Genomic DNA, 27,886 nt, shown 5'->3' with positions numbered 1-27,886 from the left:
AGGAGGGTAGATCCTCATGGTTATTCATGCTCTTACCCGACAAAGACTATTTTTTGTTTTTATTTAAAGAGTTAAATAAACAAATGAAAAGAAAAAAAACATATTATTTAGGATTATTATAAAATTGGAGTGTCACTTAGTACATTGAAAGAGATCCCATTCTCCAAATCTTTTATTCTATCCAAATAACCAAACTTAAATTCGTAACCTCACAATCTTATCTCATATCATTATAAAAGAAAAAATATAAAAAAAACCATCTTAAAACCTTATACTAATGTCAAATAAGATATGTATCATGAGGGAGTGACCTAGACAATGCAATACATCTATAAGACAAATGACTTACACCCTCCGTCACTTTTTTAATTGTCTTTTTCTTTCTACAAAAGAAAAAACAAAAACAAAAAACAAAACCAAAACCAAACTAGTCAGACTCTCTAGCAAAAGTAATCCGAGAAAATCCCTCTTAAATTGCATTTCATGCACGATCATGCGCCTCCTGCACCTGTTCTCGATTAACCTTATAAATAACGCACCTGCAGAAAAACCTACCCAGTTGTCGTATCATGTCAATCGTCCACTGCTGATGAATATCTTGTGTTTGATGCTTTTCTAAAAACGAGACCAGAATAGAAGAGTCGGTTAAAATTAAGACTGAGTCAATCGAACAAGAGATAACCTATTGCATTCCATTTAGACACGATGTAACTTCAGCCTGGACCGTAGAATGTGACATGCCCCAGGCACGAGATCCAGTGTGTGATAATGTATACTCTGGAACTGATACTAGTGACCATCATGTTCCAGTACGATGATTGGCTTTATTCAACCTGTAAATGAAAAGGGGTATGACCATCCGTATGTCTCCCTATTTCAACCTTCCAAAACCCCGACGGCTGAATAGGGGTTACTTCAGTAAGACCGGAATGCAAACCCTATCGTTGTTTAAATTTGAGAAGGGTTCCCATCTGTTGCAGACCATCCAGAATATGGGTGATCACAATGTCAATACTTCTTATCTGATTTCGGAACACTCTATTATTCCATGTAATCCAAAGAGCCCATAAAGTGCAAATAAAGTAGGACAATCTTTGACCATTCTTCCCATCCGAGCTGATAAACGACCGGACATAATAGAGAATCCATTCCGGAAAAGAAAGATTCTCATCATAATTAGAGTGAATACTTAAATAACCATTCATCCAAACTTGTTGTGCTAGCGGACACAAACAAAACAAATGTTGCACATCTTCCTCATGTAAACTATAATGTGCGCATATAACCTCAGTACATATTCCACGATCCCGGAGATTAGTGCAAACTGCTAGTCCACCTAACAAACACTTCCAAATGAAAAGTTTTCGTTTTTCTGGGATTAAAAGCCCCACAAGATTCTAAAGAAATTCACTATGGATTGAGGGGTATCCCGAGATAGATTTTGTTCACGTGAATCACACATGAAAGCATAACCTAACTTCACATTGTACCTACCTGACTGATATTTTTGCCAGAAAAGATCATCTTTCTTCCCATTAACTAGCAATTCTGTAGACAAGATATCTCTTGCATCATCCCATTGAAAATTTTCTCACCATTGCAGCATTCCATTGAACAGGATTTTTGATGCAAAAGATCACAAACTTTCCAGCGTCGTGCATTACTGAGGCTTACTGTGGAAGAGAAAATAGGTACACGACCCTCAACCCATTTATCTCCTCTTGCTAGTACTCTATTTCCCGAGCCAAAATTTCAGGCACAACCTTGCAACAAAAGGTTTTATGTCTTCCTTATACCCTGAAACCCCCAAGAAACACGACCAGTGATACGAGTTTGAGCAGCTCATGTTAACGAAGAGAAACCCTTGGCTTGATAAACTTTTAAAAGCAGAAGTTGGGGATGAGTATGAAGACGCCAAGCCTGTTTCATTAACAACGCAAAATTGAACATAGCGACTTTCCTAATACCTAACCCTCCCATCCCTTTTGGTAAATGGATACTTTCACGTCGAATACAGTGCATTCCCCTTGCTCCTTGCTTAGCCCAAAAGAAAGCAGCTATCATCGAATCTACCTTATTTGCAATACCTAAAGGGATTTCTAAGTAATTGAGGATATGAGATATCATGGCGATGGCAATTGAATTGGTTAAAATAAGCTTCTGTGGCCGGGAGAGCTTGATCACATTCCAAGAAATCAGGAGATCATCAACATTTGCACATGCTTCTCGATTTTCTTTGAAGAATATCATGGCATCATCCGCAAAGAATAAGTGCGATATACAAGTACCACGACGGATTGGTTTAATGACCTGGATTTTAATTGTCATAGTCAAAGTTTACTTTATTAAGAATTAGATGTCAAATTGCTTTAATGTTAGTTATTGATGTATGTTTAGATTGTTAGATATCCCTTTTTCTTTTTGGTTCTACTACGAGGAGTTCCCACCGCTTTCGGCGTAATCTCATGCGTGAGTTTATATGGGTACCTCGATGGACAACATCCCTCCCAATTGAGATTTTTTCCATATCAAGGGCTCGAACACAAGACATTGGTTATGGAGCAAGAGACCCTTAACCACTCATGTCAACCTCAATTGGTAGATATCTCATTTTAATTGCCTTCAAAATTTACTTTATTAAGAATTGAGTGTAAAATATGTGTATAAGTTGATAAAAGTATGTCCATAAGAAAAGACATAGAGAGAGAACAAGTGAGAATAATTTTTATTCAAGGTATGAAATAATCTCAAAAAGACACCCAAAAAGAAATATGAGTCAAACGGAAAAAGACGGAGGGAGTATATACGAAGTATCTATATGACTTATATGATCTCATATATGTTGAGATTAGCATCTAAGCTACTCAATCTGCGTGATCTATGACTTTTCAACACAATTAATACAATATATTCATCACATATTTATATGTATAGTTGTCATTCTAGATAGAAATAATTTTCTGAAGTTTTTTGATTTGTCATTATTTGGAATATTATTTTACATTTTTCAATCTATCAATAATGACAAATGATACACCACTATATTTAACTTTCATTGACTTGACTCACAACTTTTATGGTCCCAATCACGATGCAGTGTGAAATTACGGAGTAATATAAACCCCCAATAATCAAAACTAAGCACACCAAATATGAACACGTTCATTGAAAGTCCTAACCAAATTTCTCTCTCCTAAAACATGTGTTCTCACTTCTAAGCTCCTCTGTGTCTGAAACAGAGTACCCAAAAACAGAGCAAAGAAACTACCCAAATCCATTTACAAAATGACAAATCAACCCTTTTCACACACCAAATTCCTCCTCCTTTTCTCCACACTCCTACCCTTTTTGGTAATTTCACAATCTCCTCCTTCAGACCAAGAAATCCTGTTGCAAATCAAGCAGGAATGGGGTAATCAATCACAAATACAATCATGGAATTCCACCACCTCCCACTGTCAATGGGTTGGAATCAATTGTACCGGTGGCGAAAGCGTCACCGGTATCTCCCTCAATAGCCTAAACATCGAAGTTGAAATCCCATCATCCATTTGTCATCTCAAGAATCTCACATACCTTGATCTTGGAAACAATAGAATTCCAGGTAATTTCCCTACATTTCTATACAATTGTACAAAGCTCCAAACTTTAGACCTATCTGCAAACTACTTTGTTGGGGAATTACCAAATGATATAGATAACCTTTCCCTTGATCTCCAACTCCTTAATCTTAGTCTAAACAACTTCACTGGTAATATCCCAACCTCATTAGGTAGAGTTAAAGGGTTAATCACCTTGCATTTAGACAGCAATTTGTTTAATGGCACATTCCCTTCTGAGTTGGGTGACTTGGAAAATCTTGAGACATTGGTGTTAGCTTACAACCCTTTTACCCCTACGAAATTACCTGAAAATTTTGGGAAGCTTAAGAATTTGAAGTTTCTTTGGATGACTCAATGCAATTTGATTGGCGAAATCCCAAAAAGTTTCGCTGATCTTGCTAGCCTTGAGCATCTAGACTTGGTTGACAATAGTTTGGAGGGTGGAATTCCAAGTGGGTTGTTCTTACTCAAGAACTTGGAATTTTTGTACTTGTACCAAAATTTGCTATCAGGGGGATTACCAACCTCAATTGAAGCCTTGAATTTGGTGGAATTGGACATTTCGCAGAACAATATGACAGGAATTATCCCTGATGATATTGGAAAACTGCAAAATTTAACGATTTTGAAATTGTTTCAGAACCAATTCCATGGAACTTTACCACCAAGTATAAGTCAACTTCCTTCTTTAACCCAGGTGAGGGTGTTTAAGAACCGGCTTTCTGGTACACTTCCCCCAGAAATGGGGTTACACTCGAAACTCGATAGTTTTGAGGTGTCAGAAAATGCATTCACCGGTCAATTACCGGAGAATCTTTGTCTGAACGGGAAATTGAGGGGTGTTGTGGCATTCAACAACTATCTGAATGGGACAATCCCAAGCTCTCTTGGCCAATGCAAGTCCCTGCTCGTAGTTGAAGTCTACAACAACAGCTTGTCAGGTGAAGTTCCTGAAGGGTTATGGACTTCGGAGAAGATGATGTTCATGCAACTTAGCAACAACCAATTTTCAGGCCAACTTCCCGAGATGACGGCTGAGAACTTAAGTCTTGTGGAATTGAGCAACAACAAGTTTTCTGGAAAGATTCCAGAAAGTATAAAGACTTGGAGGAATTTGCAGGTGTTTAAAGCTAGCAACAACATGATCACAGGTACTGTTCCATTGGAACTAACAACCCTATCACAACTGAACACTCTGTTGCTTGATGGGAATCAACTCTCAGGTGAGCTTCCCTCTGAAATAATCTCATGGGAGAGGCTAAACAGCTTAGATCTCTCTCATAACGATATTTCTGGTTCGATTCCTTCTGTTTTCGGGTCTTTGCCTGTACTTACTTCTCTTGATTTGTCTAATAATCAATTTTCTGGCCAAATTCCACCTGAATTGGGCCAAATAAAAGCTCCTTCACTTAATTTTTCCTCAAATCAACTCACTGGGGAAATCCCATTTGGAATTGATAACAGTGCATACCAGGCTAGTTTCTTGAACACCCACTTATGCTCTGATACCGGATTCTTAGACCTCCCAAAATGCTCAATTCGTCAAAGAAACCCGAATTTGTCTTCCAAATATCTTGCTTTGATCATAGTCCTTGCATTGGTTGCCTTAGTGGTAACTTTATACTACATGGTGTTCATAATCAGAGAAATCCGGCAAAGAAAGAATAGGCAAGATCTAGATACATGGAAACTGACCTCTTTCCACAAGCTACATTTCACAGAAGAGAAAATCCTTGCTAACTTAACTGAGAAAAATATGATCGGGTCAGGAGGATCTGGTAAAGTTTACTGGATCCCCATTAACCAATCAGGTGATGCCGTTGCGGTAAAGAGGATATGGAGCAACAAAAAAATGAGCAGTCATCTGGAGAAAGAGTTCCTTGCTGAGGTCCAGATTCTGGGTACCATAAGGCATCTCAACATAGTGAAGTTACTTTGCTGTATTTCTAGTGAAAACTCGAAAATGCTTGTGTATGAGTACATGGAGAAACAAAGCCTGGATAAATGGATCCATGAGGGTAAAAGGGAAACTATTTCATCAATGAGTGGGTCGATTCATTATCCGGTTCTGGACTGGCCTGCTAGATTGAAGATTGCTATTGATTCTGCTCAAGGATTAAGCTACATGCATAATGATTGTTCACCTCCTATAATTCATAGGGATGTGAAATCCAGTAATATTTTGCTGGATTCTGAATTCAATGCAAAGATTGCTGATTTTGGGTTAGCAAAGATTTTGGCTAAGCCAGGTGGAGAGCCTTACACAGTGTCTGCTGTTGCTGGATCTTTTGGTTACATGGCTCCAGGTAAAATTTCTAACTTATTCTTATCAAAGGACAATATATTATTTCAAAGATGATTACTACTTTGATAATTAAGCTGACATGGAAGTGTTTGTGTTGCAGAATATTGCCACACAACAAAGGTGAATGAGAAGATAGACATCTACAGCTTCGGAGTAGTTCTACTTGAGCTAGTAACAGGGAAGGAGCCACACATAGGAGATGAACACACAAATCTTGCAGAATGGGCATTGAGGCATTACAACGAGGGAAATCCAATAAAAGATGTCCTTGATAAGGAAGTGCAGGAGCCTTGTTATTTGGAAGAGATGACCAATGTGTTCAAGATAGGGTTGATGTGCACCAGTGCATTACCTATTTATAGGCCAACAATGAAGGAGGTTTTGCAAATGCTTCAACGACGTAGCATTTTAGAAGGTTCTGGAGGAGCAAAGACAAAGAATGACCGAGATGTTTCCCCTCTTCTCGGGGGTGAAAACTATATCTCTAGTTGTAAGAATAGCAAGAGGATAGTAGAAGAAGATGTCTACAGCATGGTTTGAGTTAGTACCCATGACAGGTGTCTGTTGTGTTTATGTAAGATAATAGGAACTAATTTTAATAAGAACTAGGTAACTGAATATGATGTAAATGAAAGTATATATATTTTCTTACCACAAAAGACGGGAAGAAGAAGCTGGAGGATGATCAAACTTCGGAAGGGCATACTTGAATTCACAACCAAACTACCAATTGAACTATGGCATCAGCTAAGAGGTTTGTATCAATTGTATGAGCCCCTTCACACAAAAGGTTTGCCACTGGAAACTGGTCGAGGAACATCCTGCAGCTATACACCAATGAAGTTAGTCTTGTTTAAACTGGACCCTGGATCCTGAATACATGAATATAAGTTGAGAAGATTAACCCACATGTAAGTTGAGACTAATTGTCCCACGTGGAAGAAATAAAGGGAGATTGATTAACATATAAGATTGGTGGGCTACTCCACCTATCACCACTTGGTTTTAGGATGGAACCCCGTTGGTGTAAAGTACCGTAAAAAGATCAAAACAATTTGGTATCTTCTTGTTTCAGAGTTGGAATTGGTTTAATTTACTGTTTTCGTGGAGGACCAGGAAGTTTAGAATTCACAAGGATTAACAATCTTCCCTAAGAAAAATATACATATGTAAGTATGTATTAATATTAACCTATTCATTATTTTCACCTATCTTCAACAGAGGACCCAAATTAGAAATGCCTGTATCATGACCAAAGAAAAGAAAAATTGTCCCTCTTCCTATTTTACGAGATCATGAATGCATTTTTGCATTTGGACGTGTGCAATACTTGCCAAATTGCAACGGTAGCTAATGATCAGGACAGTTATAGCGTTTACACTGCATTTGCGTGACTTGCAAAGTTCGTGGAAAAGAGCAAGGGCATGTTCCCCGATAAAGCCCTGTTTTTTCCTATGGTATTGACTATTGACTAATGACTCACAAAATAGAGAAGAAAAGGAAAAATATGTTTCGCCAATGTTGAACAGTCTACAATTCTAGGCCTGTATTATTTGATTATCACAAAATACTCCTTTATACAGGGGTGTTACTTTCATGGTTAACTACAAAATTTATGACAGTTTATCACGATTAGTTACCACAAGTTAAACCAACCACAAGTTAAACCAAGTCTAAAGAAAAACTCCAACAACAAGCCGCGTTATGGGGTAACAAATGAAGATATGTGGAGAACTTACCAGTCAATTGGTGGGATCTCTTCGACTTTAATTTTATTGAATGCTTCGAGCTCCTCTGCCTTCAACACCCACAATGTCATCCTGCTCTGTTTCATGCCCTTCTTCCTGCCTCACTTTCCCAATTTGGTAATTTCCCCTCCCACCTCTGATCAGACAATCCTACTTAAAATCAATCAGCAATGGCAAATACAGTTACATGATTCTGCCACTTCTCCTTGTAATTGGCCCGGAAATCAATATACCGGCGGCAAAACAGTCATCAGAATTTCCCTTAGTGGCCAACACCAACAAGCAAACAAGATTAAGCAGGGGGATTAAACGATGCTGCTTTCTTTCCTCACACTCTTCCTGTCTTGTTTTCCAATTCTGGTAATTTCCCTACCTCCCCTCTCTGATCAGGCTATCCTACTTAATCTAAAACATGAATTGGGATTACAATTTTGGAATTCCACCATCCCTCCTTGTAATTGGTACGGAGTCCAGTGTACCGGTGGCAAAACAGTCACTGGAATCTCTCTGAATTTCAGAAATATTGACAGAGAAATCCCACCATACATTTGTAATCTCAAGAATCTCACCACCCTTGATCTTAGTGATAATAACATCCGAGGGAACTTCCCAACAATTTTATACAATTGTACCAAGCTCCAAACATTAAGCCTATCCTTCAACTTTTTCAACGGGAAATTACCAAGAGACATCAACAAGCTATCTCCTAATCTCAAACACCTTGACCTTAGTTATAACAATTTCACTGGAGATATCCCAACCTCGTTGGGGAACTTGGAGAACCTTGAGGTATTGGGGCTGGCTTACAACTCATATTCCCCTCGGAACCTTCCCAAAGAATTTGGGAAGCTCAAGAGTTTGAAGTTTCTTCAGCTTTCTCAGTGCAATTTGAATGGTGAAATCCCAACTGAATTTGCTAATCTAACCAACCTTGAGTTTTTAAACTTAGGGTGGAATAACTTGGTTGGAGGAATTCCAAGTCACTTGTCAGCACATCTGGTTTTGCTAGATGTAAGCAATAACAAACTTTCAGGCCCTATTCCATTCAATATTACCAACTGTAGAAATCTAGAAACATTTCGAGCAAACAACAACAACTTCTCCGGCAATATTCCAGTGGAGTTAACTGCTCTTTCATCTCTTACTACTCTTCTCCTCAATGATAATAAATTATCTGGTGAGCTACCTTCGAGAATAATATCATGGAAGTCCCTGGAAAGTCTCAATCTTGCTAGAAATAACCTTTCAGGAACACTCCCACCAGCTTTAGGTTCTTTGCATAGAATTTTTGGTTTGGACTTGTCCAATAACAAGCTATCGGGTCAAATACCTCCTGAATTAGCACAGCTAAACCGAAACATGCTTGACCTCTCTTACAATAAATTCAGTGGGAAGATCCCGCGTGCTTTTGACAGCAGAGATTATGCTCTCATTATCACAGGCAATGCCAATTTGTGCTCGGATAAACAGTTAACAAACTTTCCTCGATGCTCTTCCTCTCGACGCAGATATCTTGCAACAATTCTGGTTCCTGGAGTAATAATTTTCCTGATATTTCTGTATTTCACATTCTTAAAAGTTAATAAGGGGAGACAAGCAGACTGTAGCAGTGAACAACAGGTATGGGAAATGACACCATTTCACAGGATAGACTTCACTGAAAAAAAGATTGTATGTAGCCTGACAGATATAAACATGATCGGATCTGGCGGCTCAGGAAAGGTATACAGAGTTACTGTGAATGATCAAGGTCAACAAGTTGCCGTCAAAAGAATATTGAACGGAAAAAAAACTGAAAGGAGCACTTGAAAAGCAATTTCTAACAGAAGTTGGATTTCTCAGCACTTTTAGGCATTCTAATGTAGTGAAGTTGCTGTGTTGTGTCTCAAGTGCACAAGAAAAGCTTCTTGTATATGAATACATGGAGAACCTGAGTCTTGATAAGTGGCTTCACAAGAAACAGAGATCAAATGAAACATCATCAATGAGCAGTCTGGATCCTAATAATACTGTTCTGGATTGGCCGACGCGATTAGGGATTGCTGTTGGTGCTGCAAAGGGACTATGCTATTTGCACAATGACTGTTCTTCTCCCATCATTCATAGAGACGTGAAATCAAGCAATATCTTGTTAGATTCGGAGTTCAGTCCCAAAATTGCAGATTTCGGACTAGCCAAGATGACAATCAAGACTGCAGAACCTCACACTGCATCTGCTGTTGCAGGCTCTTTTGGTTACATAGCTCCAGGTAGTAACCTTTTGATATCATAGTTTCTAATATTTTTTCCATTCTCATTATTAATCTGAAAATCATAAACTAAACTTCCTCAACCATCTGGTTAATATATTAAGAATAAGAACCCACATTCACCCTTTTCTTTTTCCGTTCCTGATTTCCTCTTTTCTTTTTCAAATGGTCATGTAGAATATTGGCGTACAAAAAGGATGAATGAGAAGATCGATGTATACAGCTTCGGAGTTGTTCTTCTGGAATTAGTAACAGGAAAACATCCGTGCAAAGGAAACAGTCACTTGAATCTGGCAGACTGGTCATGGAAGCACTGTTGTGAGGAACATCCCATCATTGACGCCTTAGATGAGGATGTCAAAGAACCAAGCTTTATTGAGCAGATGGTAAATGTGTTTAAATTAGGTCTCATGTGCACAAGCCAGATGCCTAGTTCAAGACCAACTATGAAGCAGGTACTCCAGCTCCTCATTGAATGGAGTGACCATGAACAGACACAAACAGCACTCCAGGAATGAGTATGTTGAAACTTGAAACCCTCTCCGGCCGGCCTGGTGGATAAAGATATTTCTGGTTCATTATTATTACCCCATTGCCTCAAAGAGGCTCCCGCAAAGAAGCGGGGTAAGGGGGGTCGGACGTACGCAACCTTACGCCTGCAATTGCAGAGAGGTTGTTTCCAATTGACCCAAAAGCGATAACGGGACGACAACGGGACGACCATCTTCTACTTCATGGAAAGGAAGCGAAGAGGTATTAAGAGTCATTTTGATTTAGTCCATTACATCCCACAGTCAAAAGAACAAATGAATTTTTGGCTCCATCGGAAGTAGTAGAAGATAATTAAAAACAAGGAAATAACAATATACGATACTCTGTAGTTGGAAAGTACAATATTAGCTAAGTGATTGTATAAATAATATAAAGTTCGTTACAAACTAATAGACAACATTGGCATTCTTATTTAGTCGATCAGATTGATACAGCTATACTATGCCACCTTGTTTACTTATTTCAGCTATCATTTCAAGATCAAGTTATACCAAGATATACAGAATCAGGTTGCACCATCTGAATGCATGCAGCTAAACCAAACAAATAAGTTTTTTCGTGTTTTCATGTATTTACGGGACCCAAAATCACTCCATTTCACTCTTCCCCCAGTGTTTCCTTGCTTCTTGTTTCCACCCCAATACCCCATGGTGCCACTGTGTGAATTTGTGCACTCATCTATCCCTTCCTGTTGTTTGTCTTGGAACTACAAATAAGCTGCGACTAAAAATAAGAATTTATAGACCGAGAAATAGAAAATATTCTGATAAAAAGAAGATTACGGAAAAAAGAAAAAACTTTCTAAGCCAGAAACCCAGAAAAAAGTACCCAACTATCATAAGGAAGTTCAACCCAATATTCACCCTGCAGTAAGGTAAGGTTTCATAAAAGTGCAGAGGGATACGTACAGATTACAGAAATAACGAACTACGAAAATATTCTTGGACATATCAGAGCACTATGATGAACGATGAAAATTTCAAGGAAACTCCAATTTTAACACAGAAATATAATGACCAGTTGGTAGGCAGTAATAAACTATGGTAACAGTGACGAATAAAGAGTACGAGTACTTGGTATTAGTCACTGGTCAACCAACAAGATCAAAGCTAAGTTTTGGATCTTTTTGATTTTGACTCCAGTTTATCAAGGAAAGCGTGGAGAAGGTCAGTAAAAATTTATCTTTGACTTGTCAGCCAAACTAACAATAGACTGTAGAAAATTTGATAAAGAGTAGCCATGATACCCATGACTGAGGTGGCCCGCTGCATTAGTCTTTTTTGACTATGATGAAGACAATCTTTAGGGAGGAGCTACTTATATTTTACACGGCATTTTCAAGTGATTAATTTCCAAAACACAAACTCAGCAGTATTTGCCAAAAAAATGTCGAAATTCCTGCTTTCTTTTCTTTCCATCTTCCTGACTTGCTTTCCCTTTTCTGTAAGTTCCGAACTTACCGTCCCAGAAAAGGCAATCCTAATGAAAATCAAGCAGCAATGGGGTAATCAACCCTCAATGCGAAACTGGACTTCCGCCACCTCCCCATGCCTTTGGCCTGGAATCAATTGTACCGGTGGTAAAAGTGTTACCGGAATCTCCCTGAATAGCCTAAACATCGACACAGAAATCCCGTCATCCATTTGTGATCTTAAAAATCTTACCTTCCTTGATCTTGGAAACAATACAATCCCAGGTAACTTCCCCACATTCTTATACAATTGTACCAAGCTCCAAACATTAGTCCTATCTTCAAACTTCTTTGTAGGGAAATTACCAAATGATGTAAATAAACTTTCTTCTAATCTTCAATACCTTGACCTTAGTCTAAACAACTTCACTGGAGATATCCCAACGTCATTGGCTCAACTCAAAAGGTTGATCACCTTCGTTTGGATTCCAATTTGTTCAATGGCACATTTCCTGCTCAGCTTGGAAACTTGGAAAACCTCGAGGAATTGGTGTTAGCAATCAACCCATTTTCCCCTACCAACTTACCCAGAGAATTTGGGATGCTTAAGAGTTTAAGGTTACTTTGGATGACTCAATGTAATTTGATTGGTGAAATCCCAAAAGGTTTCGCCAATTTAATTAACCTTGAGCATTTAGACTTGGTGGAAAATAACTTGGTGGGTGAAATTCCAAGTGGGTTGTTTTTGCTTCAGAACTTGACATATTTATACTTGCACAAAAATAGGCTATCAGGAGGGATTCCAACATCGATCAGGGCCTTGAATTTAGCAGAAATCGATCTTTCAACCAACAATTTGACAGGAACCATCCCGGAAGAAATTGGAAATCTGCAAAAATTAGAGATTTTATATTTATATGAGAACCAATTCTATGGAACAGTACCACCAAGTATAGGCCTGCTTCCTTCTTTGGAATGGCTTAAGTTGTTTAATAACCGGTTTTCGGGTCCACTTCCCCCGGAAATTGGCCGACACTCGAATCTCAAGGGCTTCGAGGTAGCAGACAATGCATTCACAGGCCAGCTGCAGGAGAATCTTTGCTTCCACGGGAAGTTGTCAGGTGTTGTGGCATTCAACAATTATCTGAATGGGACAATCCCATCTTCTTTAGGCCAATGCAATTCTTTGGTTGTAGTTTTACTCTACAACAACAGTTTTTCAGGTGAAGTTCCGAAAGGCCTATGGTCTTTGCGGTCTATTCATAGCATATTACTTAGCAGCAACCAATTTTCAGGTCAACTTCCTGAGAAATTGGCTTTGAACCTGAGTCGGGTGGAAATCAGCAACAACAAATTTTCCGGAAAAATCCCATCAAGTGTAAGCACTTGGAGAAATTTACAGGTGTTTGCAGCAAGCAACAATATCATCACAGGTACAATTCCATCGGAATTCACAAGCCTTTCACTCCTTAACACTCTCTTGCTTGATGGAAATCAACTCACAGGTGAGCTTCCCTCGGAAATAATCTCATGGCAAAGCTTAAACAACTTGAATCTCTCTCATAACAAGCTTTCTGGCTTGATTCCATCAGTTCTTGGCTCTTTGCCTGTTCTTAATTATCTTGATTTGTCTGATGATCAATTTTCTGGCGAAATTCCACCCGAGTTAGGCCAATTAGAGCTCAATTCTCTCAACCTTTCCTCCAATAAGCTTACTGGGAGAATCCCATATGGGCTTGATAACAGTGCATCCAATGCTAGTTTCTTGGACACCAACCTATGCTCTGATATTGAAATTTTAAACCTCCCAAAATGCTTGATTCATCCAAAAAACGTAAAAAAGTTGTCCACCAAATATCTAGCTTTGATTACAGTCCTTACAATTATTGCCTTGCTAGCAGCCTTATACTTCATGGTGTTCATAATCAGTGAAATCAGGCAAAGAAAGAATAAGCAAGAACAAGATACATGGAAACTGACCTCTTTTCATAGGGTAGACTTCACCGAACAGAAAATCCTTAATAACTTAACCGAGAGCAACGTAACTGGGTTTGGAGGTTCCTGCAAAGTTTACAGGATACCAGTTAATCAATCAGGGGATGTTGTCGCAGTTAAGAGATTATGGAACAACAGGAAAACAAGCAAGAGTTTGGAAAAAGAGTTCAATGCTGAGGTCCAAATTCTGGGTACAATAAGGCATCTCAATATAGTAAAGTTACTTTGTAGTATTTCAAGTGAAAGCTCGAAATTGCTTGTATATGAGTATATGGAGAGACAGAGCTTGGATAAATGGATCCATGAAAGAAGGCGAGCTATTTCATCAATGAGTGGGTCGGCTCATCATGCAATTCTGGACTGGCCTACTAGATTGAAAATTGCTACTGGTGCTGCTCAAGGATTAAGTTATATGCACACTGATTGTTCACCACCTATAATTCACAGGGATGTGAAATCCAGTAATATTTTGCTGGATTCTGAATTCAATGCCAAGATTGCTGATTTTGGGTTAGCAAAGATTTTGGCCAAGGCAGGAGATGATCCTCACACAGTTTCTGCTGTTGCTGGATCTTTTGGTTACATGGCCCCAGGTAAAATATCTAGATTATTCTTCTACTGCCAAAATTTTCATGCAGTATTTACCGCGAATTAGGAAAATTTAGTAATTAGGACAGTATTTCAATTATATACTAAACTACATAATAAACTGACAGTGAAGTGTGTTACATCTTGCAGAATATTGCCACACAACCAAGGTGAATGAAAAGATTGACATCTACAGCTTTGGAGTAGTTTTACTCGAGCTAGTAACAGGGAAAGAGCCACACATTGGAGATGAACACACAAATCTTGCAGAATGGGCATTGAGGCATTACAACGAGGGAAATCCAATAAAAGATGTGCTTGATAAGGAAGTGCAGGAGCCTTGTTATTTGGAAGAAATGACCAATGTGTTCAAGATAGGGTTGATGTGCACCAGTGCATTACCTATTTATAGGCCAACAATGAAGGAGGTTTTGCAAATGCTTCAACGACGTAGCATTTTAGAAGGTTCTGGAGGAGCAAAGGCAAAGAATGACCGCGATGTTTCCCCTCTTCTAGGGGGTGGAAACTATATCTCTAGTTGTAAAAATAGCAAGAGGGCGGTAAAAGAAGATGACTATGGCATGGTTTGAGTTAGTACCCATGACAAGTGTTTGTTGTATTTCTGCAGGATAAGATCTAGATAGCTAAAAATACTGTGAAAAAAGTATATCTTCTTTTTTTTTCTCTCAAGAAGAGAAGTTGAGAATAGCGCTACGAGTTTGATTCTACAATTTCATGAATGATTCAGTCACTGTAGTCTCTAGGAATGTCCATATCAATGATCTGAGTTATACTCTCGCTTGCAGCTACTGCCATGCCTCCTTTGCGGCAACATAAAACTAAAGAATAAAATTCCCCAGACTCACTATTTTCCCACAAGTAAAATATGCACAAGAAATCCTTCTTTACTGGTGAGTAAATGTGACTATTATTACTAGACGAAGGGAGCGCAATAATTGTACAAGTTCAACCACACTACAACAGGATGTTAAAACAGATGGCTAATCAAGTAATTAACAATTTAAGGTGCATAGTAGAAAGAGATCAAGCAGCAAATCTTTACCATATAAGAGAGGAGAAAGAAGCTGGAGAATGATCAAATTTGGTAGGCCATACTTGCTACAGTAGTCAAGAAAAGCAGCTGCAAAAAACCCCCACAGCTGAAAAAGCAGGTCCGACAATTTGAATATTCTTGGTCCGCTTTCTCTGGTTGTCACTTTTTCAAGCTGATTAGCTACAATTGAAGTTGCTGATTAACGAACACAAACCTTTGAATTCCAGTTATACATGTCCTTTTCAACGTAGTTTTGGGTTAAATTTAACTCACCCTCTTTTTCTCGCGGGCATCAATGAGGAAGACTCCAAAGTAAAAACCAATACTAGTAGATCAGACAGCCGAAGCTGAAAGGGCATGGTTCAAGGTGTTAGCAATAGCATAGCCTGACTTGATCAAATGCAAGGAATGGTGTAAGCGTGAAGAGAATAACACTCTGAAGGATCCTTTTAGAATGGAAAAGGTTGTACAATCCACTGGAGCATTAAAAGGTGACAAACTGTAGCGTCAACCCTGCTATGTACCATTGAGACAATCTGAGAATTACGAATTTGATCCTCGGTATTTTGCTGAAGATATCCATCAGTTTGCAACATCCTACAAAACATAACGTAAATTAATTCTAGCATGGTTAAAAAGTAAAAACATGATTAAATCTTATAAGCTCCTTCCAAAAAGAACCTACACAAAGTAAACTATAAAATTATAGATGCAGTGAAGGAAAACAATCGTATGCACTTGTCGTCTTTGAATTCACAAATTACAACCAAACTAACCATTGAACTGTGGCAACTTGTTACAAGGATAAAAGTAATTACAAGACTTAATTAGTTATTAGTGAAGTAAATACATTTTTAGTTAATAAAAGATCGCCCATAAAAGACACACAAGGAGAGAAGAACTCAAACTCCTCAACTATTAGACGAATGACTTATCACGTCAACTTGTGGGGCTGATTCCCAAACTTGTGGGGATTGATTAACATATAAGATTGGTGGGCTACTCCACCTATCACCACTTGGTTTTAGGATGGAACCCCGTTGGTGTAAAGTACCGTAAAAAGATCAAAACAATTTGGTATCTTCTTGTTTCAGAGTTGGAATTGGTTTAATTTACTGTTTTCGTGGAGGACCAGGAAGTTTAGAATTCACAAGGATTAACAATCTTCCCTAAGAAAAATATACATATGTAAGTATGTATTAATATTAACCTATTCATTATTTTCACCTATCTTCAACAGAGGACCCAAATTAGAAATGCCTGTATCATGACCAAAGAAAAGAAAAATTGTCCCTCTTCCTATTTTACGAGATCATGAATGCATTTTTGCATTTGGACGTGTGCAATACTTGCCAAATTGCAACGGTAGCTAATGATCAGGACAGTTATAGCGTTTACACTGCATTTGCGTGACTTGCAAAGTTCGTGGAAAAGAGCAAGGGCATGTTCCCCGATAAAGCCCTGTTTTTTCCTATGGTATTGACTATTGACTAATGACTCACAAAATAGAGAAGAAAAGGAAAAATATGTTTCGCCAATGTTGAACAGTCTACAATTCTAGGCCTGTATTATTTGATTATCACAAAATACTCCTTTATACAGGGGTGTTACTTTCATGGTTAACTACAAAATTTATGACAGTTTATCACGATTAGTTACCACAAGTTAAACCAACCACAAGTTAAACCAAGTCTAAAGAAAAACTCCAACAACAAGCCGCGTTATGGGGTAACAAATGAAGATATGTGGAGAACTTACCAGTCAATTGGTGGGATCTCTTCGACTTTAATTTTATTGAATGCTTCGAGCTCCTCTGCCTTCAACACCCACAATGTCATCCTGCTCTGTTTCATGCCCTTCTTCCTGCCTCACTTTCCCAATTTGGTAATTTCCCCTCCCACCTCTGATCAGACAATCCTACTTAAAATCAATCAGCAATGGCAAATACAGTTACATGATTCTGCCACTTCTCCTTGTAATTGGCCCGGAAATCAATATACCGGCGGCAAAACAGTCATCAGAATTTCCCTTAGTGGCCAACACCAACAAGCAAACAAGATTAAGCAGGGGGATTAAACGATGCTGCTTTCTTTCCTCACACTCTTCCTGTCTTGTTTTCCAATTCTGGTAATTTCCCTACCTCCCCTCTCTGATCAGGCTATCCTACTTAATCTAAAACATGAATTGGGATTACAATTTTGGAATTCCACCATCCCTCCTTGTAATTGGTACGGAGTCCAGTGTACCGGTGGCAAAACAGTCACTGGAATCTCTCTGAATTTCAGAAATATTGACAGAGAAATCCCACCATACATTTGTAATCTCAAGAATCTCACCACCCTTGATCTTAGTGATAATAACATCCGAGGGAACTTCCCAACAATTTTATACAATTGTACCAAGCTCCAAACATTAAGCCTATCCTTCAACTTTTTCAACGGGAAATTACCAAGAGACATCAACAAGCTATCTCCTAATCTCAAACACCTTGACCTTAGTTATAACAATTTCACTGGAGATATCCCAACCTCGTTGGGGAACTTGGAGAACCTTGAGGTATTGGGGCTGGCTTACAACTCATATTCCCCTCGGAACCTTCCCAAAGAATTTGGGAAGCTCAAGAGTTTGAAGTTTCTTCAGCTTTCTCAGTGCAATTTGAATGGTGAAATCCCAACTGAATTTGCTAATCTAACCAACCTTGAGTTTTTAAACTTAGGGTGGAATAACTTGGTTGGAGGAATTCCAAGTCACTTGTCAGCACATCTGGTTTTGCTAGATGTAAGCAATAACAAACTTTCAGGCCCTATTCCATTCAATATTACCAACTGTAGAAATCTAGAAACATTTCGAGCAAACAACAACAACTTCTCCGGCAATATTCCAGTGGAGTTAACTGCTCTTTCATCTCTTACTACTCTTCTCCTCAATGATAATAAATTATCTGGTGAGCTACCTTCGAGAATAATATCATGGAAGTCCCTGGAAAGTCTCAATCTTGCTAGAAATAACCTTTCAGGAACACTCCCACCAGCTTTAGGTTCTTTGCATAGAATTTTTGGTTTGGACTTGTCCAATAACAAGCTATCGGGTCAAATACCTCCTGAATTAGCACAGCTAAACCGAAACATGCTTGACCTCTCTTACAATAAATTCAGTGGGAAGATCCCGCGTGCTTTTGACAGCAGAGATTATGCTCTCATTATCACAGGCAATGCCAATTTGTGCTCGGATAAACAGTTAACAAACTTTCCTCGATGCTCTTCCTCTCGACGCAGATATCTTGCAACAATTCTGGTTCCTGGAGTAATAATTTTCCTGATATTTCTGTATTTCACATTCTTAAAAGTTAATAAGGGGAGACAAGCAGACTGTAGCAGTGAACAACAGGTATGGGAAATGACACCATTTCACAGGATAGACTTCACTGAAAAAAAGATTGTATGTAGCCTGACAGATATAAACATGATCGGATCTGGCGGCTCAGGAAAGGTATACAGAGTTACTGTGAATGATCAAGGTCAACAAGTTGCCGTCAAAAGAATATTGAACGGAAAAAAACTGAAAGGAGCACTTGAAAAGCAATTTCTAACAGAAGTTGGATTTCTCAGCACTTTTAGGCATTCTAATGTAGTGAAGTTGCTGTGTTGTGTCTCAAGTGCACAAGAAAAGCTTCTTGTATATGAATACATGGAGAACCTGAGTCTTGATAAGTGGCTTCACAAGAAACAGAGATCAAATGAAACATCATCAATGAGCAGTCTGGATCCTAATAATACTGTTCTGGATTGGCCGACGCGATTAGGGATTGCTGTTGGTGCTGCAAAGGGACTATGCTATTTGCACAATGACTGTTCTTCTCCCATCATTCATAGAGACGTGAAATCAAGCAATATCTTGTTAGATTCGGAGTTCAGTCCCAAAATTGCAGATTTCGGACTAGCCAAGATGACAATCAAGACTGCAGAACCTCACACTGCATCTGCTGTTGCAGGCTCTTTTGGTTACATAGCTCCAGGTAGTAACCTTTTGATATCATAGTTTCTAATATTTTTTCCATTCTCATTATTAATCTGAAAATCATAAACTAAACTTCCTCAACCATCTGGTTAATATATTAAGAATAAGAACCCACATTCACCCTTTTCTTTTTCCGTTCCTGATTTCCTCTTTTCTTTTTCAAATGGTCATGTAGAATATTGGCGTACAAAAAGGATGAATGAGAAGATCGATGTATACAGCTTCGGAGTTGTTCTTCTGGAATTAGTAACAGGAAAACATCCGTGCAAAGGAAACAGTCACTTGAATCTGGCAGACTGGTCATGGAAGCACTGTTGTGAGGAACATCCCATCATTGACGCCTTAGATGAGGATGTCAAAGAACCAAGCTTTATTGAGCAGATGGTAAATGTGTTTAAATTAGGTCTCATGTGCACAAGCCAGATGCCTAGTTCAAGACCAACTATGAAGCAGGTACTCCAGCTCCTCATTGAATGGAGTGACCATGAACAGACACAAACAGCACTCCAGGAATGAGTATGTTGAAACTTGAAACCCTCTCCGGCCGGCCTGGTGGATAAAGATATTTCTGGTTCATTATTATTACCCCATTGCCTCAAAGAGGCTCCCGCAAAGAAGCGGGGTAAGGGGGGTCGGACGTACGCAACCTTACGCCTGCAATTGCAGAGAGGTTGTTTCCAATTGACCCAAAAGCGATAACGGGACGACAACGGGACGACCATCTTCTACTTCATGGAAAGGAAGCGAAGAGGTATTAAGAGTCATTTTGATTTAGTCCATTACATCCCACAGTCAAAAGAACAAATGAATTTTTGGCTCCATCGGAAGTAGTAGAAGATAATTAAAAACAAGGAAATAACAATATACGATACTCTGTAGTTGGAAAGTACAATATTAGCTAAGTGATTGTATAAATAATATAAAGTTCGTTACAAACTAATAGACAACATTGGCATTCTTATTTAGTCGATCAGATTGATACAGCTATACTATGCCACCTTGTTTACTTATTTCAGCTATCATTTCAAGATCAAGTTATACCAAGATATACAGAATCAGGTTGCACCATCTGAATGCATGCAGCTAAACCAAACAAATAAGTTTTTTCGTGTTTTCATGTATTTACGGGACCCAAAATCACTCCATTTCACTCTTCCCCCAGTGTTTCCTTGCTTCTTGTTTCCACCCCAATACCCCATGGTGCCACTGTGTGAATTTGTGCACTCATCTATCCCTTCCTGTTGTTTGTCTTGGAACTACAAATAAGCTGCGACTAAAAATAAGAATTTATAGACCGAGAAATAGAAAATATTCTGATAAAAAGAAGATTACGGAAAAAAGAAAAAACTTTCTAAGCCAGAAACCCAGAAAAAAGTACCCAACTATCATAAGGAAGTTCAACCCAATATTCACCCTGCAGTAAGGTAAGGTTTCATAAAAGTGCAGAGGGATACGTACAGATTACAGAAATAACGAACTACGAAAATATTCTTGGACATATCAGAGCACTATGATGAACGATGAAAATTTCAAGGAAACTCCAATTTTAACACAGAAATATAATGACCAGTTGGTAGGCAGTAATAAACTATGGTAACAGTGACGAATAAAGAGTACGAGTACTTGGTATTAGTCACTGGTCAACCAACAAGATCAAAGCTAAGTTTTGGATCTTTTTGATTTTGACTCCAGTTTATCAAGGAAAGCGTGGAGAAGGTCAGTAAAAATTTATCTTTGACTTGTCAGCCAAACTAACAATAGACTGTAGAAAATTTGATAAAGAGTAGCCATGATACCCATGACTGAGGTGGCCCGCTGCATTAGTCTTTTTTGACTATGATGAAGACAATCTTTAGGGAGGAGCTACTTATATTTTACACGGCATTTTCAAGTGATTAATTTCCAAAACACAAACTCAGCAGTATTTGCCAAAAAAATGTCGAAATTCCTGCTTTCTTTTCTTTCCATCTTCCTGACTTGCTTTCCCTTTTCTGTAAGTTCCGAACTTACCGTCCCAGAAAAGGCAATCCTAATGAAAATCAAGCAGCAATGGGGTAATCAACCCTCAATGCGAAACTGGACTTCCGCCACCTCCCCATGCCTTTGGCCTGGAATCAATTGTACCGGTGGTAAAAGTGTTACCGGAATCTCCCTGAATAGCCTAAACATCGACACAGAAATCCCGTCATCCATTTGTGATCTTAAAAATCTTACCTTCCTTGATCTTGGAAACAATACAATCCCAGGTAACTTCCCCACATTCTTATACAATTGTACCAAGCTCCAAACATTAGTCCTATCTTCAAACTTCTTTGTAGGGAAATTACCAAATGATGTAAATAAACTTTCTTCTAATCTTCAATACCTTGACCTTAGTCTAAACAACTTCACTGGAGATATCCCAACGTCATTGGCTCAACTCAAAAGGTTGATCACCTTGCGTTTGGATTCCAATTTGTTCAATGGCACATTTCCTGCTCAGCTTGGAAACTTGGAAAACCTCGAGGAATTGGTGTTAGCAATCAACCCATTTTCCCCTACCAACTTACCCAGAGAATTTGGGATGCTTAAGAGTTTAAGGTTACTTTGGATAACTCAATGTAATTTGATTGGTGAAATCCCAAAAGGTTTCGCCAATTTAATTAACCTTGAGCATTTAGACTTGGTGGAAAATAACTTGGTGGGTGAAATTCCAAGTGGGTTGTTTTTGCTTCAGAACTTGACATATTTATACTTGCACAAAAATAGGCTATCAGGAGGGATTCCAACATCGATCAGGGCCTTGAATTTAGCAGAAATCGATCTTTCAACCAACAATTTGACAGGAACCATCCCGGAAGAAATTGGAAATCTGCAAAAATTAGAGATTTTATATTTATATGAGAACCAATTCTATGGAACAGTACCACCAAGTATAGGCCTGCTTCCTTCTTTGGAATGGCTTAAGTTGTTTAATAACCGGTTTTCGGGTCCACTTCCCCCGGAAATTGGCCGACACTCGAATCTCAAGGGCTTCGAGGTAGCAGACAATGCATTCACAGGCCAGCTGCAGGAGAATCTTTGCTTCCACGGGAAGTTGTCAGGTGTTGTGGCATTCAACAATTATCTGAATGGGACAATCCCATCTTCTTTAGGCCAATGCAATTCTTTGGTTGTAGTTTTACTCTACAACAACAGTTTTTCAGGTGAAGTTCCGAAAGGCCTATGGTCTTTGCGGTCTATTCATAGCATATTACTTAGCAGCAACCAATTTTCAGGTCAACTTCCTGAGAAATTGGCTTTGAACCTGAGTCGGGTGGAAATCAGCAACAACAAATTTTCCGGAAAAATCCCATCAAGTGTAAGCACTTGGAGAAATTTACAGGTGTTTGCAGCAAGCAACAATATCATCACAGGTACAATTCCATCGGAATTCACAAGCCTTTCACTCCTTAACACTCTCTTGCTTGATGGAAATCAACTCACAGGTGAGCTTCCCTCGGAAATAATCTCATGGCAAAGCTTAAACAACTTGAATCTCTCTCATAACAAGCTTTCTGGCTTGATTCCATCAGTTCTTGGCTCTTTGCCTGTTCTTAATTATCTTGATTTGTCTGATGATCAATTTTCTGGCGAAATTCCACCCGAGTTAGGCCAATTAGAGCTCAATTCTCTCAACCTTTCCTCCAATAAGCTTACTGGGAGAATCCCATATGGGCTTGATAACAGTGCATCCAATGCTAGTTTCTTGGACACCAACCTATGCTCTGATATTGAAATTTTAAACCTCCCAAAATGCTTGATTCATCCAAAAAACGTAAAAAAGTTGTCCACCAAATATCTAGCTTTGATTACAGTCCTTACAATTATTGCCTTGCTAGCAGCCTTATACTTCATGGTGTTCATAATCAGTGAAATCAGGCAAAGAAAGAATAAGCAAGAACAAGATACATGGAAACTGACCTCTTTTCATAGGGTAGACTTCACCGAACAGAAAATCCTTAATAACTTAACCGAGAGCAACGTAACTGGGTTTGGAGGTTCCTGCAAAGTTTACAGGATACCAGTTAATAAATCAGGGGATGTTGTCGCAGTTAAGAGATTATGGAACAACAGGAAAACAAGCAAGAGTTTGGAAAAAGAGTTCAATGCTGAGATCCAAATTCTGGGTACAATAAGGCATCTCAATATAGTAAAGTTACTTTGTAGTATTTCAAGTGAAAGCTCGAAATTGCTTGTATATGAGTATATGGAGAGACAGAGCTTGGATAAATGGATCCATGAAAGAAGGCGAGCTATTTCATCAATGAGTGGGTCGGCTCATCATGCAATTCTGGACTGGCCTACTAGATTGAAAATTGCTACTGGTGCTGCTCAAGGATTAAGTTATATGCACACTGATTGTTCACCACCTATAATTCACAGGGATGTGAAATCCAGTAATATTTTGCTGGATTCTGAATTCAATGCCAAGATTGCTGATTTTGGGTTAGCAAAGATTTTGGCCAAGGCAGGAGATGATCCTCACACAGTTTCTGCTGTTGCTGGATCTTTTGGTTACATGGCCCCAGGTAAAATATCTAGATTATTCTTCTACTGCCAAAATTTTCATGCAGTATTTACCGCGAATTAGGAAAATTTAGTAATTAGGACAGTATTTCAATTATATACTAAACTACATAATAAACTGACAGTGAAGTGTGTTACATCTTGCAGAATATTGCCACACAACCAAGGTGAATGAAAAGATTGACATCTACAGCTTTGGAGTAGTTTTACTCGAGCTAGTAACAGGGAAAGAGCCACACATTGGAGATGAACACACAAATCTTGCAGAATGGGCATTGAGGCATTACAACGAGGGAAATCCAATAAAAGATGTGCTTGATAAGGAAGTGCAGGAGCCTTGTTATTTGGAAGAAATGACCAATGTGTTCAAGATAGGGTTGATGTGCACCAGTGCATTACCTATTTATAGGCCAACAATGAAGGAGGTTTTGCAAATGCTTCAACGACGTAGCATTTTAGAAGGTTCTGGAGGAGCAAAGGCAAAGAATGACCGCGATGTTTCCCCTCTTCTAGGGGGTGGAAACTATATCTCTAGTTGTAAAAATAGCAAGAGGGCGGTAAAAGAAGATGACTATGGCATGGTTTGAGTTAGTACCCATGACAAGTGTTTGTTGTATTTCTGCAGGATAAGATCTAGATAGCTAAAAATACTGTGAAAAAAGTATATCTTCTTTTTTTTTCTCTCAAGAAGAGAAGTTGAGAATAGCGCTACGAGTTTGATTCTACAATTTCATGAATGATTCAGTCACTGTAGTCTCTAGGAATGTCCATATCAATGATCTGAGTTATACTCTCGCTTGCAGCTACTGCCATGCCTCCTTTGCGGCAACATAAAACTAAAGAATAAAATTCCCCAGACTCACTATTTTCCCACAAGTAAAATATGCACAAGAAATCCTTCTTTACTGGTGAGTAAATGTGACTATTATTACTAGACGAAGGGAGCGCAATAATTGTACAAGTTCAACCACACTACAACAGGATGTTAAAACAGATGGCTAATCAAGTAATTAACAATTTAAGGTGCATAGTAGAAAGAGATCAAGCAGCAAATCTTTACCATATAAGAGAGGAGAAAGAAGCTGGAGAATGATCAAATTTGGTAGGCCATACTTGCTACAGTAGTCAAGAAAAGCAGCTGCAAAAAACCCCCACAGCTGAAAAAGCAGGTCCGACAATTTGAATATTCTTGGTCCGCTTTCTCTGGTTGTCACTTTTTCAAGCTGATTAGCTACAATTGAAGTTGCTGATTAACGAACACAAACCTTTGAATTCCAGTTATACATGTCCTTTTCAACGTAGTTTTGGGTTAAATTTAACTCACCCTCTTTTTCTCGCGGGCATCAATGAGGAAGACTCCAAAGTAAAAACCAATACTAGTAGATCAGACAGCCGAAGCTGAAAGGGCATGGTTCAAGGTGTTAGCAATAGCATAGCCTGACTTGATCAAATGCAAGGAATGGTGTAAGCGTGAAGAGAATAACACTCTGAAGGATCCTTTTAGAATGGAAAAGGTTGTACAATCCACTGGAGCATTAAAAGGTGACAAACTGTAGCGTCAACCCTGCTATGTACCATTGAGACAATCTGAGAATTACGAATTTGATCCTTGGTATTTTGCTGAAGATATCCATCAGTTTGCAACATCCTACAAAACATAACGTAAATTAATTCTAGCATGGTTAAAAAGTAAAAACATGATTAAATCTTATAAGCTCCTTCCAAAAAGAACCTACACAAAGTAAACTATAAAATTATAGATGCAGTGAAGGAAAACAATCGTATGCACTTGTCGTCTTTGAATTCACAAATTACAACCAAACTAACCATTGAACTGTGGCAACTTGTTACAAGGATAAAAGTAATTACAAGACTTAATTAGTTATTAGTGAAGTAAATACATTTTTAGTTAATAAAAGATCGCCCATAAAAGACACACAAGGAGAGAAGAACTCAAACTCCTCAACTATTAGACGAATGACTTATCACGTCAACTTGTGGGGCTGATTCCCAAACTATGTACTTTCTGTCAGAATGGACAAACTTTGTAGACAGAGTGGGACAATCCCTCGTATATTTGGCATCAAGGCATTTAATCTCAGTGTCTTAGACAATGCCAATTTGTGCTCCAATAAACAAATCTCAAACCTTCCTCGATGCTCTACCTCTCGACACAGTTATCTTGCCATGATTCTAGTTCCTGTAGCAACCATTTTCCTTGTGTTTTTGTGCTTCACCTTCTTCAAGGTTATCAAAGGGAGACAAGAAAAGCATAGTCGTGAGCAACAACCATGGGAACTCAAACCATTTCACAGCTGAAACAAAGGTTATATCTGGCCTGACAGACAATAACATGATCGGATTTGGGGGATCAGGAAAGGTATACATGATTATTGTGAATAATTCAGGAAATAAAGTGGCTGTCAAGAGAATTTGGAATGGCAGAAAACTAGAACACGTACTTGAAAAGCAAATTCTAACAGGAGTTGAGGTTCTGGGCCAATTTAGGCATTCTAATATAGTGAAGTTGTTGTGATGTATCTCAGGTGAGGTGCCTAGAAAAGCTTCTTGTGTATGAATACATGGAAAATCAGAGCCTTGATAAGTGGCTTCTGAGAAAAAGGAGAGAAAATGTACCATCATCAATGATCTCGGATACATCAAGTAGCAGTCCAGATGCCAATATTGTTCTGGAATTTGGCCAATACGATTGACAATCGCTGTTGGAGCTGCAAAGGGATTATGCTACTTGAGGGGGGGATGATCCTTGAACCTAACTCACCCTCTCTACTTGAAATATTTCTGCCCTAGAAAAGCTTCTCATTCGACCAAGTGAATTTCTCTTATCTGGAAGTGCTAAAGAATCTATGTTCATACAATTTCGTTTTCCGAATTGCTAACCGGAGACAAACCCTAAGAATTGCCCCAAAAAAGTACCCTTACGATACTAATTCACACGGATTAGGACATTAACCATAGTTTAATAAAATTAAAGAAAAAAATTAAAAAATATATTTTTCATGTGATGATTTGTTAGGCGCATACCAAAGCTTCATGATCTTGCAAAATCAGTGGAAATGTGGAACATTCTAACGAGTAATTCCAAGTAGACGGATTTTCGGTTTCACAAACAAATTTTGGGTACCACTAATCAAATATATCAGCAGCTGAGAATATAGCTTTCTTCACAAGAAGAAATCAACTTAACAGAGATTATCATAGGCTAATACTTAGTTATTTACACTGATGAGGGTGATGATACCCACTAAATTATGAGCTACAGTACCAATTGAAACCCAACAATTTTGAAATTAATTCCAACAAAACAGGAGAAAATAAAACCAACAGATGTAATCATATTTCACGTAACCTAAATCCAACATAAGAAATCACACAAAATCTAATATAATTCAAACTTGAAATCTAATTGAGAATTGAATTTGCAGGTAAGAACCCCAGTTTCCGAATGAACACGTGAAATTAACGGAAGCATGAATTTAAAATATAATCATTGGTTTACAATTTCAAACAGATTATGAAACAACGCAGATTTACAGGAAATAATTGCAAAGAGATCGACTAACCCATGGGTTGGATGAAGCAAAACGCTGTTTCTTGTAATCCCGCCAAAACTGAATGCCTGAACGATTTCCCCCTTAATCGTCGTGATTTGCCTTCAAATTACCAATATCCTTTGTTAATCCTTACTGGAGTTTTGGAATCAGGAATGATAGTAATTTCCGTCACTGTCACAAGTTTGGTTCTATTTTTTATTTTACTTTTTGAAATTAATTCATAGATAAAGAGTAATAAGATA

The 27,886-nt window shown here is 38.5% G+C and overlaps 3 protein-coding genes, 1 long non-coding RNA gene and 2 pseudogenes across 7 annotated transcripts; 5 read left to right on the top strand and 1 right to left on the bottom strand.

Moving 5' to 3' along the window:
- Nucleotides 1-3,066: 3,066 nt before the first annotated feature.
- On the top strand, nucleotides 3,067-6,983 carry LOC130459105 (receptor-like protein kinase HSL1). The gene is made up of 2 exons (XM_056842891.1): nucleotides 3,067-5,908; nucleotides 6,008-6,983. Exons 1-2 carry the CDS (start codon nucleotides 3,286-3,288, stop codon nucleotides 6,445-6,447), a joined length of 3,063 nt encoding a protein of 1,020 aa, XP_056698869.1. The 5' UTR covers nucleotides 3,067-3,285; the 3' UTR covers nucleotides 6,448-6,983.
- Nucleotides 6,984-7,389: 406 nt separating this feature from the next.
- On the top strand, nucleotides 7,390-10,867 carry LOC130472299 (receptor-like protein kinase HSL1; annotated as a pseudogene).
- A 975-nt stretch (nucleotides 10,868-11,842) lies between these two features.
- LOC130472295 (receptor-like protein kinase HSL1) lies at nucleotides 11,843-15,190 on the top strand (annotated as a pseudogene).
- Nucleotides 12,193-27,859, bottom strand: LOC110787427 (uncharacterized). Of its 4 annotated transcripts, none has more exons than XR_008932390.1 (5): nucleotides 27,654-27,859; nucleotides 15,778-16,101; nucleotides 15,514-15,684; nucleotides 13,848-13,928; nucleotides 12,193-12,756 (listed from the first exon to the last, which is right to left on the bottom strand). It is a non-coding gene; the product is annotated as an uncharacterized lncRNA (long non-coding RNA). The 4 variants fall into 4 exon arrangements; XR_008932387.1 differs by lacking the exon at nucleotides 27,654-27,859 and adding an exon at nucleotides 17,263-17,399 and having other exon boundaries at nucleotides 12,619-12,756; XR_008932394.1 differs by lacking the exons at nucleotides 12,193-12,756; nucleotides 13,848-13,928; nucleotides 15,514-15,684; nucleotides 15,778-16,101 and adding exons at nucleotides 20,411-20,788; nucleotides 23,464-23,544; nucleotides 25,130-25,300; nucleotides 25,394-25,717 and having other exon boundaries at nucleotides 27,654-27,857.
- Nucleotides 17,584-20,482, top strand: LOC110787391 (receptor-like protein kinase HSL1). The gene is made up of 2 exons (XM_021992015.2): nucleotides 17,584-19,519; nucleotides 19,697-20,482. The coding sequence occupies exons 1-2, from the start codon at nucleotides 17,584-17,586 to the stop codon at nucleotides 20,035-20,037; spliced, it is 2,277 nt and encodes a 758-aa protein (XP_021847707.2). The 3' UTR covers nucleotides 20,038-20,482.
- On the top strand, nucleotides 21,425-24,806 carry LOC110787426 (receptor-like protein kinase HSL1). Its single transcript, XM_021992049.2, has 2 exons — nucleotides 21,425-24,071; nucleotides 24,217-24,806. The coding sequence occupies exons 1-2, from the start codon at nucleotides 21,458-21,460 to the stop codon at nucleotides 24,654-24,656; spliced, it is 3,054 nt and encodes a 1,017-aa protein (XP_021847741.2). The 5' UTR covers nucleotides 21,425-21,457; the 3' UTR covers nucleotides 24,657-24,806.
- Nucleotides 27,860-27,886: the final 27 nt, after the last annotated feature.

This window comes from Spinacia oleracea, chromosome 1 (assembly GCF_020520425.1).
Source record: "Spinacia oleracea cultivar Varoflay chromosome 1, BTI_SOV_V1, whole genome shotgun sequence".
Classification (NCBI taxonomy): domain Eukaryota; kingdom Viridiplantae; phylum Streptophyta; class Magnoliopsida; order Caryophyllales; family Amaranthaceae; genus Spinacia; species Spinacia oleracea.
The sequence above is the reverse complement of the archived record's forward strand: the minus strand, read 5'-3'. Positions and strand labels throughout refer to the sequence as shown.

What these genes read in the sequence shown, in the direction of transcription:
- LOC130459105 (XM_056842891.1), top strand. Translation starts at nt 3,286, where the DNA reads ATGACAAATCAACCCTTTTCACACACCAAATTCCTCCTCCTTTTCTCC. An exon ending in TTTTGGTTACATGGCTCCAG is followed by an intron (nt 5,909 to 6,007) that starts GTAAAATTTCTA and finishes TTTGTGTTGCAG; the next exon opens with AATATTGCCACACAACAAAG.
- LOC110787391 (XM_021992015.2), top strand. Translation starts at nt 17,584, where the DNA reads ATGCTGCTTTCTTTCCTCACACTCTTCCTGTCTTGTTTTCCAATTCTG. An exon ending in TTTTGGTTACATAGCTCCAG is followed by an intron (nt 19,520 to 19,696) that starts GTAGTAACCTTT and finishes ATGGTCATGTAG; the next exon opens with AATATTGGCGTACAAAAAGG.
- LOC110787426 (XM_021992049.2), top strand. Translation starts at nt 21,458, where the DNA reads ATGTCGAAATTCCTGCTTTCTTTTCTTTCCATCTTCCTGACTTGCTTT. An exon ending in TTTTGGTTACATGGCCCCAG is followed by an intron (nt 24,072 to 24,216) that starts GTAAAATATCTA and finishes TACATCTTGCAG; the next exon opens with AATATTGCCACACAACCAAG.